This window comes from Empidonax traillii, unplaced genomic scaffold (genome assembly GCF_003031625.1).
Source record: "Empidonax traillii isolate 1590-97213 ecotype Southwest subspecies unplaced genomic scaffold, ASM303162v1 scaffold83:size2986645, whole genome shotgun sequence".
NCBI lineage: Eukaryota > Metazoa > Chordata > Aves > Passeriformes > Tyrannidae > Empidonax > Empidonax traillii.
In genome coordinates this window covers 1,512,119-1,528,288 of record NW_020955276.1, presented here as the reverse complement: position 1 = coordinate 1,528,288, position 16,170 = coordinate 1,512,119, and the positions used below count along the sequence as shown (strand labels likewise).

The 16,170-nt window shown below is 35.4% G+C and overlaps 1 protein-coding gene across 50 annotated transcripts in view; it reads left to right on the top strand.

The window, feature by feature from the left end:
- Positions 1-16,170, top strand: part of PTPRD (protein tyrosine phosphatase, receptor type D) — a 1,139,994-nt gene that overhangs the window by 872,111 nt on the left and 251,713 nt on the right. For all 50 annotated transcript variants that reach the window (XM_027881066.1, XM_027881067.1, XM_027881087.1 and 47 more), the window contains one exon: positions 2,526-2,693. In XM_027881066.1, coding sequence (XP_027736867.1) covers positions 2,609-2,693 — 85 coding nt within the window. In that variant the 5' untranslated portion in view covers positions 2,526-2,608. The remainder of the gene's footprint in view (positions 1-2,525; positions 2,694-16,170) is intronic.

The window sequence follows — 16,170 nt, the reverse complement described above, 5'->3', positions numbered from 1 at the left end:
ATGTCATTTAATAATTAATAATGCTTTAGAAGAGCATTTCACTTAGTAACTATTGAGGTGGTTTGATTTGAGAGTTGATAATTGTCTTAATAATTGCATTTAGTCTTTGTAAAGAATTGCATCTCCGTGTCAGTTTTCACGAATAAGCCAAGTACAGACCTACATGCAACATGATTATTATTGTCAATATTTATGCAGTTGTCAGTAGTAGGATCCCTGTCTAAAAGGTTGGGGTTTTTTTATACGTAAAGCTGAGGCAGTGTGGAGAACCTTGATAGCACCTGAATGTCTCTTAGCTTGCCTCTTTCTAGTGTTATCAGCTCATCATCTGCATGCCTCCATTAACAGTGTATCTTCAACTCACTTGAAAGAAAAATTACTCGCCTTCCATCTTTATTCAGGTGCTTCTGTTTATTTGACCTAAAATACTAGAAGTTTGCTGTGGAGGCCTAAGCAGTTGAAGAGGGAAAACAATCAGCAAAGGGTCTCCTGGAAACTTCAGTGTGTTTATCAGATTAGCTAAAGCCGTGACAATCAGAAGCATCAAAGAAATGAAGTACTGAGGGCTTTCATTTTTATGATCTTACTGATAATGAATATTACCTTCAAAGCAGAGACAATGAATGCAGTATTCCCAAGTGGTTGTATATGCATTTAGAATGAGACAACGGAATGGGTTTTTTATTAAAAAAAGCCACCTTTCCTTTTTCTTCTCAACCTTTTAGTTGCCAGGTTTTGTGAGACATCCCTTCATTTGCTGCTCTTAGGGGATAAATGCATATTCAAATATGAGGATCATGAGACTTTTAAAATTCTTGCCTTTTCCAGACAGTAATATTTTTTCTGTTGGACACTATGTTTACTATTTTGGTGGGAGTCTTGAAATGTATGAAAATAATCTCCAGTGGCCCATTAAAATGATGTACAAAACAAGTACCTCTGTGGTCACCATTTTTGTCCCCTTCTCTGCTCCTCTTTTTAATTAGCAGTGTTATTTCCTCTCCTCTTCCTCCCCTAAAAGGAGTTGGGGAGTACTTAGTTCTGTCCACCTTCACACATCAGCTAGTGTGTTTGTGTCCTAATGAAAAGATAGTTTTGGTTCACAAGTGAGCTGCCTTTGGAGATAGCTCGGGGCTCTGCTGTAACTCCTGCAGTCTAGAAGAAGCAACATCAAAATCACCTCTTCCTTGAAAGTACACTTAATGGAACTGCATCTTTGTGATAGCATTGGAATCATTACGTAGCAGTTGGCTCTGATTCAGAGCCTGCACAGACACAAATTGAGTCCGACAGGACTGGTGTCTCATGGACTTTGCTGTCATTTGAAATGCTGGCATGAAGATGGTAGCAACGAAAGGGGGGAGCTGGTGCCTTTAGCATTTTGCTATGAAGATTTCTTAGGCTGGTATTTTTTGATGGCAGTAGCTGATTCAAATGATAGTTTTACAAAAGTGATTCATAACGGGCGTAGATCTCTACCAGCTGCTCATGTCTTTTCTTCCTTGAGTAAATTCTTTTGAGCATTGCACTGTACTGAAGATGGGCTCTTTATGCCACCCACAAATCTGTAAGATCTATTTAGTGGAATGATAATTAGTTTGCTTTTTTCCCTACCTTTTTGCTTTTTGTCTTTACTGCATGGAAACCACTTGTGTAATAATGAAGAAGGTAGTATAAAATTTGACAAAGCTTTTATGTTGCAGATCCTTCAGAAAGTATGATTGCATTTCATCCTATTTTAGTGACAATGTCAAGCTGCTTAGGGATATGTCTAGTATTACCTGTCTGAGGGGATAATACTTTTATATTCCTTAATTTCTGTTAGTGTGGCAAATTTGAACAGGAATGAGACACTCTTTTTTCTAGTCAGGTGCTTGAGTTGTAGTGCTGCCAGTATATCATATTCAATTATGCATCATAATAAATGAAATGAGTTGAACTGGAATATCAGCTCTTTATTCAGTGCTGGATTTCTGTTTTTCTATTAGGCATAATTAAGGAAATCATGGCAGGAATTTTAACCTGTGAAAGTTGTTGAACTATGCAATATGCTAGTAACACCTCATGAAGCAGATTTTGCTATGTTATTCTTACCAGATGTGAGGGCATCAACTCACACTTCTCCTTGCATGTGGATTTATTATGGATCTTTAATCCACTTTTATTCCCTTCTTGCAACATGAATATTCCAGTAATGAATTATACTTAAACTTCATCAACACAATCAGTTCCTGTGGTTCAGAAGGTGCGTTTGAATACAACTAAAGAATCAGGATGTGACAGATGCTTGATTACGGTGGTAAAGGTGCATCGAGAAATACTTTGGAACAGTGCTAAGACATACCGTACCTTGAATCTTGTATATGCCAGTAGCCTGAAATGGATTGTGTTTCTTTTTCCTTTTGCCTTACTGTTTTGTCTTTTAAAATTTTATTGCCTTGAATTGCGAATACCTTAAAAAAACCCAAACCAAACACAAAAAACTCTGTCCTATTCTTTTTAATTCTATTTTTATCTTTTCACAGGCTCTGAAAATACTTCATCTGAAATTTCAGACCGGACAGACTCGCAGTGGCTTCTAAGCCAGTGAGAACAAGGCTGCCAAAGAATGCTGGTGCCAAGCTGTCGGATGATGCACGTAGTCAGGCCAATGGTGGTGCTCCTGTGCTTGCTACTGTATGCTGATGCTGAAAGTAAGCTTATTATTTATTTGGGCTTAGTTTTTGGCCTTGATGAATAGTTTTGTTTTCAGCTGGTGGTTACTAAGGGTCCAGGAATGCGTTTCTTTTTGAGTAATTATTAAAAAACTGTGAGGTCCTCTGTAGATCATAAGTAGTGTTTGCAAAGGATTGCTTACACAACTTTTGTACTATTTTTCTTTTTAATTCCCCTTTTCTTAAGCATCTGATGGTTCATACTAAGATGGTGGAGACCATTGCTACAAAGTTACATAGTCAAAACAAAGACCAACCTTGATTACTAGACATTGGTCAAATACCTTAAAGACATCTGTCATTCTTTGAATAACTGTTTCTTTACTTTGGTTAAAAAAAATCCCACTCCCAATTAATATCCAGTCCAATTAAAATTCCAGTTCCTTTGTAACTGCCACAACAGCTGTTCTAATGTATTATTTCCGACAGCTGTCACAGAGTACAGCATCCAAACAAATCAAGCAGAACTGATGACTTAGTGGCTGACCTAAACGTCTGACAGTTCAGTGAGGAAAGGCACCTATGTTTGCTTGTACTGAGGGGAAGCTGTTGGATTTTGGTCAATTAGTTTGTCTATTAATGGGGAGATAATATCTTCTTTTTAATTAGGAAATCATTAGGTCTGACTTGTTTACATGTGTTCCTTCTCTCAGCTGTCCTGTGGCTTCTTGCAGAAGTAATGTGCAAATGTGAAAAGCCATTTGCTTTCCACCTGTTGATCTGCAGGTTTACTACAAGTTGACTTTTGGGTTTGCTGCAAACTGACTGTTAACATTCACTTGTTTGAGGGATATTTTCCTATTGAATCTTCCTGACTATATGCAGATACATGATCAATTGATAACTTTGTTCCAGCTCTGTCTTTAGAATACTTCTGTGTTTTACCACACACACGTTAAGTAGGAACATAGAATAAAAGAAATAGTAAGGTTGAATGAATCAGTTCTCAGTAAATGTGTATTGAAGAGTTCCTGATCACTCCACTTATCGCCTGCACTCCAGGTATAGTGAGTTACAGCAGTAAAATAGATACAAAATCTTTCTCGCTTCATGCGTAATAATCCTTCCGTCTTTTTAAGTGTAGCTATATGAAAGTGAAGTAAATGAGGGGAAATAAAGACAAAACATACATGTTTTTTGAGTACTGGCTGCTGAGATTCTTTGGCCCCTTTCCAGATAGATAATGACCAGCTGGGATGATTGTGTCTAAGGTGAAGCCAAGGACATTTTAACACTTTAGCCAACAAATAATTAATTGGGAAGTGGGCCCATATGTTGGATGGTTTTGCAGTTGTTGTATTTCACCTATTTTAAAAGTTGTAAGATGCACAGAGATCATCTTTCGTGAGCATTACTCTCAGAATGAGACTATGATTCTGAAGTATTTAATATTCACAGGCTTTTAAATGGCTTAGATAATTACATACATACAGGTCGTATACATTATATGGTACAAATTAAATTGTGTCATATATGTGTTTATGTGACTTCACTTAATATTGCATTTTTATTGTGAGTTGTAAATTAATGTTTTTCTATTTTACCATTTTCTTTGGAGACACAATAGAGTCACATACCACACTTTATTTGGAAGATATGCTGAATCTCCACAGACATATTTATTTTATGGCCTGGATGAGAGATAGGACAGCATCCATGAGCCTTCTTTGCGTAGAAATACAGGAAGATGTGTCTTCTTCCATGATTAGCCCTTCTCACTTGAAGAAAAATTCCTGCTGTGCTGGTCTTGGTCTATCCTCTGCTCCTGCAGACACTTTTGCTCCTCTTTGTACAGCTCTTTCCAAAAGGGTCCCCGACCCTGCTTTGGTTTAATGCTCTTCTTGAACTTCTTCACAGAGAGTGGCAGGACCACGTTACTTCCTTTTAGGGATTGAAGGGGAGGGCAGAGAAGGTGAGACAAAGGGAACAAAATAGTTATCAGCTTTTTTGTCTATCACCATGTAAAGGCCACGCCTTCCTTTTTTTTTTTTCCTCCTCATAATTTTTCTGTTGCTAACATCAAGGTACCGCAGAAGAAAGGGTATATATCCTGACATTGAGACTGCATTGGACACTTTCTAGAGTAATTGCAAACGGATAAGGAACCCATACTCTTCCAATCTCACTGTGAAATCACTGTGAGTGGGATCCAAGTAACAAGCTTGCTTAATGCTGTTGAAGAGGTTGCCCTTAGAACTTTTGTATTTACATACAACTTTAACAGCTGAGGGAGGGAATGAGGTATCTGTGTGTTTTGTGAAAGACCTCTGAAATGTGTTGGCATGGGTTGATAAACTCTCCTGTGGCCATTTCTTCAAGGGATACAGGATGGAAGTCTGATTTCTCTGGTGGACTAGATGATTGCACTGTGCCACTTTATATGTGTAAACATTATTTGATTCTTACTGTTTATCTGGAAACTAAACTTATGCTTGGCTGAGCAAAGTAAGCTAAATTGAAAGGTGCTAAAATTACCTTAACTCTCTTACCTTTTGTTGTTAGCAATATGAAGTCTTACTTGTGAGGATAAGAAGTGAAAAATCTCAAGAATCGTGATGTTTTAGAGCCTTCTTTTATATTTGGTATTTGTAGCTTCTGTGCACACTAAGAAGGAAGAAAGCATGCTTTAGCTGCAGAAAGAAAATGTTTGTCTTCTTTTTTGTAGAACTGCAATCTGCTAGTTTACAGTATTTTTCTTTGGGTACCTTGTTCTCAGTTGTGTAGATGGCAACCGTGTTAAGCCAGTTCTTCACCACTGCTGAGATATTAGTAATGTAGTGTTGTTTATCAAAAGAAAAGTATGGTTTTTTTCATATTTTCTAAGTGAACTAGCAGAAGAATAACTTTCTAGAAGCCTTCTGCAGGTACATTTGTTTAATAACAAGAAGCATGTATGTTTCAGAGACTCAGAGATGACTATTTCTTTTCGAACTGTCTAATATGGTATACTGTTATCTCTTTATGACTTTGCCAAATATCAAGTTAATCACTGAACTCAGAGAAATATATGAAATATAAAATACTTCTGAAAGGGTTACTCCTGGTCTTTCCTACTATCCTAGTTTTTAAAATTAGGAGTCTAATTTGTATTAATAGAATAAAATACTTTTCTGCAGATAAACCTCCTGCTCTTTAGTAATTAAGTTCATTCTTGTGCATCCTATTCCTTTTCCAGACTGAGAAAGACCTGGTTACTAGCATTTCAAAATTCTCTGCTGCATTCCAGTCATTTTCTCTATTTAATGCTTTTCCTTCATTCTTGGTTACATAGCTTCTGCTCTGATATTTTTCTTTTGATTTTTTTTTTTTTTTTGAGATGCTATTTTAGAAGAGAAGCGACAATTCTTTCTTCCTTCAGCAGAAGTGTTTGCAGTTGACTATACAAGGGCAAATCATATATACATACACATATACTATATAAGGGCTAACCATAAACAATACATTAGTTTTATATTGCTTCCATTCCCAGCTGTTTAAATGTGAATAATTCTTAGTTTTCTCTCTGGCTGTAATGTATATGTTTTTGTTACCATCATGCTGTTTTCTCTACTCCAGGATCATGAAGGGCTAAAATAATTCTGACAGGACTAAAATAAATCTGACAGTGATTACAGATAACAGATGTTGGGGTGGTCAAGACAAATTCTTATTGAAATAGGATCTAAAGACAGTATTTTAGTATAGGTAAAACCAATTTTTCCTCTATATTTTTTGTTTTTCCACTTGTTGTTTTTCATTTTGATTTTTAAGGAACACCTGTTTTTCCCTGCTAGTGCCACTCTTTCCCTTTAAAAATTTTTTGTGTTCTTCAGCAAGCTGAAACACATTCATGCAGTCCACATTGAAATTCTGTTTCTAAGCAGTTATCTACAACCCTAAACTACCCTGGACAGATCTTTCAAAGTAATTAACTTATAGAAGGAGATTATAGTAAGTCTTGCAAGTGGGCATACATGGTTTACACAAAAAACCCCCCACTATTCCAGAAAAGCTTCAAAAACACTACATGCAGGCAAACCCAATGTGGGTGTTATTTATGCTTTTCATACATGTGCCTTTGGTAACTAGGACTAAATTTGTTTCATATTAGATTTGTATTTTAACTCCAACATCTTTGAACAGACAATTTCAATTATTGCATTCAATAATTGAATAGCAAGATTGTTTAAGATATATCCCTTTGTTTACATTACTCCTTTCAGTAATGGGGATGTATGCAGGAGAGTTGAAATATGGAGTGTTTTTTGTGGGGGAAAAAAAAAGCTTCTGATTTTGTTATATGTTGTTTTATTTTAAGGATTTTTTATATGCTCTCTTCAGTTCAACCTTACGACATTTTTCAGTTGATTTGATTATATACTACTGTAGGAGTAATTTTATATTGCACTTTTTAACTATGATATTAACATATGTCAAGTAGATTACCCATCAGTTCTCAAAAGTTTTAGTTTTAGGGAAAAGTGGGACAGCTAGTTATACCAAACCATTCTAGATGTATTCATTTCGCTCTGCAGCAAAGTGAAGCCTTTGGAAAAAATGTGATATTCGGGATGAAGAATCAGGGAAAGCGAAAACATTATGTGATAACTCCAAACATACTGAGCTAGTTGCAGAAACTACAAGTAATACAGCTTTTTGCATAAACCAGGGTTTATCCCTTATTTTCCAAGTTCTTACAGTGAAGAAAATTTTATTTATTTCATTCTAAGAGTAGCCATAACTACCACCATATCTGTTTAACTTGCTGTAAATTATTAATAGCAAAATCATGAGCTGCTTCAAGAACAAAATTGTTCGGTTCACATAGTTTTTAAAAACGTGATCTGTACATAACCAAATATTTTGAATGTAATACGAACAAAAGATTTATGTGTATTTTGTAAAGTGTAGAGTCAGAATTAACAGGGTTTTGAAGAAAAACTGCAGAGTGGTCTTTGGTCATCTCTGCAGCTTTGAAAATTGCTGCTGTGCCTCTTTCACAGCTGTTTTTTAATTTAGGTAGTTGAAGGCCCCTACCTCGAAAACCAGAGCACTGAACAGAGGTGATTTCTGGGCTATGAAGTCCTGAGAAGCCTTTAAGCCCTGGCAGTTTCACTTGTAGGTGACTGTAGAGGCAGTAAAGTTCCCCCAAGTATGAAAGCCTTACATCTTTTGAATTTTCTGGAGCATATATAAAACAGGGTCAGGAAATCCAGGCTTTCCAATCTTTCCAGACACCAAGAAATCTAGATAAGGGAACTGTATTTTAATGGCCTTATAGAGTTGTACGAACCCACATTATTTAGAATAATTTTGTCTTTTAACAGAAAGTGTTTCTGGAGAAACTACAATATGGATAGTTATCTCACTGTGTATAATTCCCTGCAGCACCAGTAATGACCACTGGCAGATAAAGGAATGTGGGTCATTAATATTCCTATGTCAGAACTGGCACTGAACTCCAGTGTGTCTGCTAGATTGCTTAAAAACATGTCTGTATACTTGAAAAGTTTACTAGAAGTACATGTCATAGTCTTGATTTAGGGAAATTCTTAGGGGAAAAGAAAGGAGAAATAGCAGTATAAAAAGTTTAGACTTTTTTAGGTTATATTTGCGCAGTAGAATAACTGTGGTGGTTCAAAGTATTTTTACCCCCTGTCTGAGGTTTAACCCTCACTGGCTGAAATAGAGATAGAATCTTGAGTAGCAGCATCTTTTTCAGTAGGGAATTTCTGACACCCTTAGCAAATTATAAATATCTGAACATAGGTAGGAAGGTCACCATTCCCTGTTGTCCACCCTGTCTTTCAGTAACTCCCTTCTGCCAAAGTAACTGATGTATAGGGTCTTTCTGTCTTACGTAGTATCTGCTTGAAGCGACATTTGTTCAAAACAGTTACGTAAATAATTTTTAATTTAATCCTTTAAATTTTTTGTGAATATGCACAGTTTTTTAAATGAATTTTTGTTGGTGCAAAATAAATCAATTTGACTGCTTCCTTCTAAAGGTAGTAATGTGAAGCATAAAGTTACATGTTGACTTCAAATTGCTATAAAATACATTTAAACATTTAAAGTTGTGTGCTGATTGCTCCTGTGACTTTCAGTGAATGACACAAAACTGTAGGGTACGTGTTACTAGAGAAATGAGTGTAGAATTATATCAGTTGATGATTACAGAGTTCATGTTGTATAATTGAATATATTGGTAAAAAACAATCAACAATTAACACTTATACAAGGAGAAACAAAAATGTGTGCCATATGGTCATTTCACTTCACAAGAAATTCTGGGATATGACTGTAAACAACACTTTGGACCTGGTCTTGCTGTGCAAAATAGTAGCAAATAACAGAATTTCACAATGTTTACCACATTCTCAAGTTCCTTACAAAAAATATATTTTGAGGGCCTTTTCCCAACAAGGCTGTTTTCAGGAAGAAAATTCAAAGGAAGTTTAAAAGTTATTATGTTGGGATAGAAATTCTTCCCCCAAGTGTATCTGTGAAACTTAAGGGGATAATGTTTTTGTTCCAGTGTCTGCTTAAGAGCTGATTTTTAAGTTAGTTTGTAAAGCTCATTGTACTTCCTATTTCAGTAGCAGCATATGGATGGAAGAGAGCTTCCACTGCTGTTGATTTTATTTTGGCACACTCAATTGTGAAGGAGGCAGAAACAACATGAAATTTGTTCTGGCAGTGAGGGTTAATGAGGTATGGGCATTTCCAGGACAGTTCCACCTGGGTCATCTTTTTCCTCCAATGATTTCACATATGGTTCAGAAAAATCTATAAAATAATTGTTAAGAACGTTGGCAGGTGATGTCTGGATTAAAAAGAGAAGTAGTCAATTGGTCTGTTCTAGTAAAACAGCATGCATTTTAACAACAAGAAAGAGAGTAGTATCTTTAAATGTAATTATTCTGAAAATGACCTGGATTTTTTGAGGAAAAGAGGTTCCTTGTGTTTAGATGAGGCTGTAGGGTCTAACATCTTTTGATTGAAAAGCAAGGGTAGGATAAACGGGATTAGAAAGACAAGCCTACATATATGGTCATAGTGAGGATAATAATGCAGTATAAATCTAGTCCTGGTTTCTCATTCTAAAATGTTTGGTGTCAAACTGGAGAAAATACAAGGAAGAGAAAAACATGGATTCAGGATTACAAAAATGCTTTATCATCTTTGGTAATAAGTTTGTTTATAAAAATGAAGGCTTATTTCAGCTGATAGGTATATATTTTCTTCTGAGAAAATGGAGGTTGCAATAGATGATTTTGCTTAATAAATCTGAGGAGAATTTAATGGTAATCTACTAGCTAGTTTGGGACTATTACGTTGTAACTACTGTATGAGAGTCCTTAAATGTCAGTTTGCTACTATATATCTGAATATTCTCAGATTCAGATTTGGTGCATTTTATAGACAGTAAACAAGGTTCTAGGCTCATTACAGAAGTGACAAGGATAATTCAGGAGGTTTTGTTGGTGGTGGTTTTTTTTGTTGTTTTTTTTTTTTTTTTTTAATGTTAAAGATAGAACTAGTATTAAATCTATGAGTAATTTTATGTGAGGAACTAAGGGAGAGGAGGAGATTACTGGAAATGGTATAAACTTTAGTGCACCCGTCTCTTTAATTCTAGAATACAGTCTGATATACCTATCTCAAGAAAATAGAACTGAATGAAATGAGATGACTACAGTGACAACTAAAATGGTCCAGGGGATGGAACAGCTACCATGTGAGAAGGGACTGAGAATGCGGAGACTCTTCCGTTTTCAAGAAATGATTATGTAGTTGGGTTGTGGGGATTATGGCTGAGTTCTGCAAAATTCTGAGGGTAATAGAGTGAAAACAAAATAGGTATCCACCTACCCATAATAATAGAACTGTGGTGTTTGGGGAATTTAGTAGAAGACTGATAAAAAACAGTAAAAGAGAGAATTTTCTCTTGAGTTTTGTGGAGGCAGGCATTGTCTATAGTTTTAAAGAACTTAAAAAGTCCATGTACAGTAGATCGGTAAATTAGTGCTAAAAGAGCAAACAGGAATTCCAGCTTTAATATGCTTAGGTATACGAAGAGAATGGACCTCAAAAATTGCCCAGGCTAATATGCCCAGATAGCACCTTCTCTTGAGACTGCTGGAGAGTGGTGGCAGACTACAAAGACTTAGTGTGTCCTAATAAGGCATTTGCTTTATGTTCTTAGACTCAGAAATATATAATGAACAGGAATTGTTCACTACTGTTTAGCCACACTGTATTTTTTCCAGAAAAGCTGATTTGGAAATTCATGTATCTCACTATATCACAATTATATCACAATTTGGTATAACTGAAAGCTAGGAAGTGAAATGAAAGGCAATGGCAAGCATTTAAGCAAATGCATTTTGTTATTTTGGAAAATGACAATAGGACTGTTACAGTTGGCAGAGAACACATATATGCCAGCTCTGTGTGTGTGTGTGTGTGTGTGTGTTGCTTATTTTACAGGATGCCTTCTGATGCTTTACAGTTCACAGGTGGAGTACATTAGTGGGAAATCCTAGTTAATTTTTTTCTTCTTTTTTATAAACCTTCATCTTCAGACATACTGTTCATATTAAGAAGTGTAACATGTTCACTGACCTTTTTCAATATCTCTGGCCTGATGAAAGTGACTTAAAGGTTGTAGCATCTAAAGATGTATGCATCCTAAAATATTAGAGGTAAACTGCAACTCAGAAAGATCCTACATCATCTCAGGAAGATGACATTTTATCTATTCCAAAGTCCAGCTTTTAAGATGAAATGGATAAGGTTTTCCTTTAAAATATGAACAGTGTATAGTTGCTTTTAAAATGAAATATCTTATAAAGAACTAATTTAAATTACTTTAAAATAATTTGCAATTTGCAATATACTGATTAAAGATAAATTTGTTACTAAAGACACTTATTAAAATTATAAGTTAACTGAACGTGATTCTCTTAGATTGATTATTTATATTTTAGCAGCTTAGTGTTGGTTTTTACTCATGAATTATAGACTTCTAAAAACAGTGCAGTAAAAACAGGTACTTGGAGACTCATATGTATAATGGTGTGGATAACACGAGTATGTTAAAAATAGCTTTTAGATTTACGTGAAAAATATGAGGGGTTTTCCCATGGCAGAAAGTCTCTAGGAAACTTTTCTCATATATACTATATATATTCTCATATATACTATTTGACAGTAGCTCAGTACCTACACACAGTAGGAGCTCATTTGGTGTCTTGAAAACCTTGTGACAATTGGTGATTGATCTCAATTTAGATAACTGGTAGGTTATGTATACACAGTTGAACAGCAGCTAAAGTATTGATAAACTAAATTCTTAATCTTTCTGGATTTTTCGTGCATCAAGTGTAGGATATAAAGAAAAAAAATGGAACATTTCTTCTCAAAGCTATATAACTTACATTTACTGCTAAATATTAGTAAATGCATTTCCACTGCTCTTTCAATTTTCTGCTTCATTTTTTCCTTCTGAATAAATGTGAATATGTTACAAGATTGTTAACTAAACTTGCCCATGAATTTGTGTATTGGATTTTGAAGTAGAGAAGTTGGAATATGTGAATAAAATTTGTAGATTTTATTTATATGAAAATATTAGAACTTCCAACCAAATTATTCTCATTTCACCAAGTGCAGCAGGATGGCTTGATTTGCTTACCCTTTTAATAGCCAGAAAAGTCCAGCTTTTGTCTGGAACGTACCAAACCTTCTTTTCAGTGTGACATAGAGCAGTATTTTTGTGTGAATTCCTTTCTAATATGTGCAGTTGTTTAACTGATAGTTTATAAATACCTATGTTAAAAAAATATTTATTTCTGCCACTGAGCAGATCTACTAAGTCTTTACCATCTGATTTTTTTGTGTGTGTGCATTTTTTCTTATCTGTGAGTGCATGGTTCAGTGTCTTATTGCAAAATACACTTTAACCTCGGGGGAAAACACACACTACTCTCAGACCCTGAAGATCAAGAGTTTGGATTTCTTTGATGTTAATAGATCTGTCATGTCTTTCCATTTTACAGAGAAAGCATTTGAAGGATCAGTGAGAGTAAAAAAAAGATTCTCTAACTTAAGAGGACCAAATCTACACCTCTCAGTTTTTACTGTGTCAAATGTGTGGCCCTTAAAATCTTTCTCATGTCAACAAGCCTAATTTTTTCTAATTACATATTAATATTTTCTTAATTGTATTGCTTCTTAGGGGGTGAACAGAATGTAAAACTGCAGCTGTTTTATGTAGAAACTCTTCTGCTTGATCTACTGATATCTTGAAACAGAAAGGGCTACTATCTCTTGTGCACAGGTCAGTCTCAAAATAATATTTGTTAGACATCTGACCGTAGGCAAGAGGAGGATCTATATGGAGACTGTCTCCAAAGCAGGATTGTTTCTTATGTTTTTTTCACCACAGTCACCCTCGTACCTGATCCAAAGCTAACTTTTAGGATATAGATTAATAATCCTTATTTGTAGTTGTTTGCCTTACTCAAGTATATTCAAACACTACGGACAAATTTTAATAGCTTTCAGAATTTCTTTTTGAGGAAAAAGAAGTCATTAATGTAGTCAAGCACTTCTTGCTGTTAGGGAGAATACTTCTAGGGCAGGTAGTGCACAACTGGAAGGAAAGCTGATACCTTTCACCATACAGTAGTACTATAGCCACCAGGATCTCATAAATAAAGACCAATTATTTTAGAAGGCTACTGTAATGTGTTTCCAAGAACTGATTCAGAAAAAAAAAAGGTAGTATTTCATACCAAATGCTAATGTCACATATACTCAAATGCTTTGAGGCTGAAGTTTTAAGAAAAATCTTCAGCTCTGGGAAAAATATTTCAGTGATACTAATTTCTGATTGCAACAACAAAGATTTCTTTCAGATAAATAAATTATGCTACTACTTATTCTGGAGGGGAAGTTATACTCTAATATTTTTTTTCCCCTCTAGAATGCAGACATGGTCCTGGAAAGACTTTTAACATAGAAATGATTTAAAGGCGAATAAGAAATGAAATTACAAATGGCATGTAACTGCAGATTTTTTTTAGGGTAATTTAAATATCACCACTCTAGTATTTATCTCTAAATGCTCCTAATGTAAAAGCTTTTAAAGGTATGGGGAGTATTTCTCTGGTAGTTAATGCATTTTCCTTCTTCTTGCAAAATACCCTAAATTGCACAAAGTCAGTAGAATTTATGGTCTTAAAATAGTGTTGATTCTCTGGTAATCTTTTTTTTTGTCACAATCTGAGTACTCAGCCCCAAGTTCTGCGTAACCTTTAGGGCAACAGGTGTACTGTCCCTACACCCACACTACTGGGTGATTTTTCACTTACAGTCTGTGGCCCAGTTTCCTTCCGGCAAAGCTGGAATGCATTCTGACTGGAGAAGAGGGAAATATTTTCTGCTTTGAGAAGGCATCCTTTTTCCTCTGAGGACCTACTCTTCTGCTGGCCTTGGTGGAATGTAGAAGGAATGCTGTGTATCTGCAAAGCCCGGCAACATACCATGCCTGAACTTCACCACTCTTATGTTCTGTGGCACCAGAGGGTAATCCCAGTTTTTCAGCTGTGCTGTGAGTCTCCTCCCTGTTAGTGAAACAATTCAAATTTCCTGTATCCTTCTTTTACCCTTTTTATGTCTTCCTGTGCTTTCCTTTCCCACTTCAGCTGGTTTTTATTCTTTCTCCTACTAGCTTCCTCACTCCTCTCCGAGGGTCAAAAATAAGCACCAGTTTTCATAAATGTCTATAAAATCTGGTACAGAAATGTTGTCAGTCATGGATCACTAAGTAGAAACAAAGCTGGAGCAGCCATGTGGTAATAATAGGCTGAAAAATTCACCAAAGAAATTTCATGTAAGTTGCAGAACCTCATTAGAGGTCAGCAAAGTAGCATTACAACAAAAGGCTTAAGGAGTAGGCTCTTTGCTTCCCTCATATGCAAATCCAAATGATTTCTTTCATTTTTTCTGATTTTTGATATTTTTGCCTGACCAGAATGTTATCAAAAATCACAAAGATCCTTTTGGTGGTATCTGTGTTGTATGATCAGACAGGCAGTCAAACAGACAAGACTTCTTTTCTGCTTTCTTTTCTGATTTTTCAGTACTTTCAATGAAAAAAGGGTAAGCTCTAATTAATGGCACAAAAAGAAGCCACACTGTAATTTTTCATTTGTTGAGACTAGGGAGACCTTTTCAAAAGGGAGTGTAATTGTGCACAGGCATTCTATTTCTTTCCTTCCGCAAAAAAACAAAACAAAAAAAAAAAGAAAGAAAAATTTTTCCTTTTAAGAATTGTAATTTTGCTAAAATGTAATGTATTTTCCCAGTTTGCTAGACTCTGGACTCTGTAGACTTGTTATTATGGTAAAGTTTTGGTTTGCTTTGTATTTTTTCTTCTCTGCATTCTTTTTTTTAAATATTAATGCATAATATCATTGAATGATAAATATCATTGATTCTGTTACAATTTTTCTCATACTTAAGCATCACATCCTTCATACAAACTCCCTGTAAGAAGAATGTAGTTCTCAGGGTCCTATCCTGAAAAGAGAAAGTTTGTATAAACCTAATCGATTGTAGACTTGCTGTTGTTCATTATCTTAATTAGGCTATTAAATGATTGGCACTTTTCCTTTGCTAACAAACAATAAAGCTTAGTGCTTTCCTGCTTGATCCCCTAAGACCTGCCATTTCAGTTCTTCATGCAGTTCTTAATTTGTGGCAGTTGTGCTGTCAAGAGGCATGAAGTCAGTGCACAGCACTCCAACATGAACAGCAGTCGGAAGGGGTTAACTGAGCCTGTTTTATCCTTTCAGACAAACTGCATCTTATGTGTGTCTCCTCACTGAAAAATGAGAGACAATACCAAGCTGACTGTAGCTAATTAATGCTGGATAATGAGCCATGTAACTGAGTTCATTGTAGAGATCTGACTGGATTTTTTAACAATTAATTTTCATTGTTCATGGGTTTGTGTAGGGTTTTTTTTGTGGATGTGTATCTCAATAAAAGTATTTTGAGTGCATAATGGTTAATATTTTGCTTTGATAATACCAGATTGGACACTGACCGGTCCTGAGTTATAATTTTGAGTCTGTGTGCCAAATTCAGTGACTGAAAATTTTTTTCTAGTAATTTTGGTCAGCTAGCACTGTCTCAGTTAATACTCTATCATCTAATATTGTATGAGCTAGTACTGTTCAAACAACTCTTCAGCTCATACTGAACAGCTAGAACTGAATCAAAATATTTTGAAATCTTTTGAAAACTACATCACTGACAGTGGCTGATTCTCAGGCTTATTATGAGAAGAGTTGGCAATTTTGTTTCAAGCAAGATATCTAAGGTATTAGGAAAAATTTCTTCACTAAAAAAGGGTTATCAAGCACTGTAACAGGCTGTCCAGGGAAGTGGTTGAGTCATCATC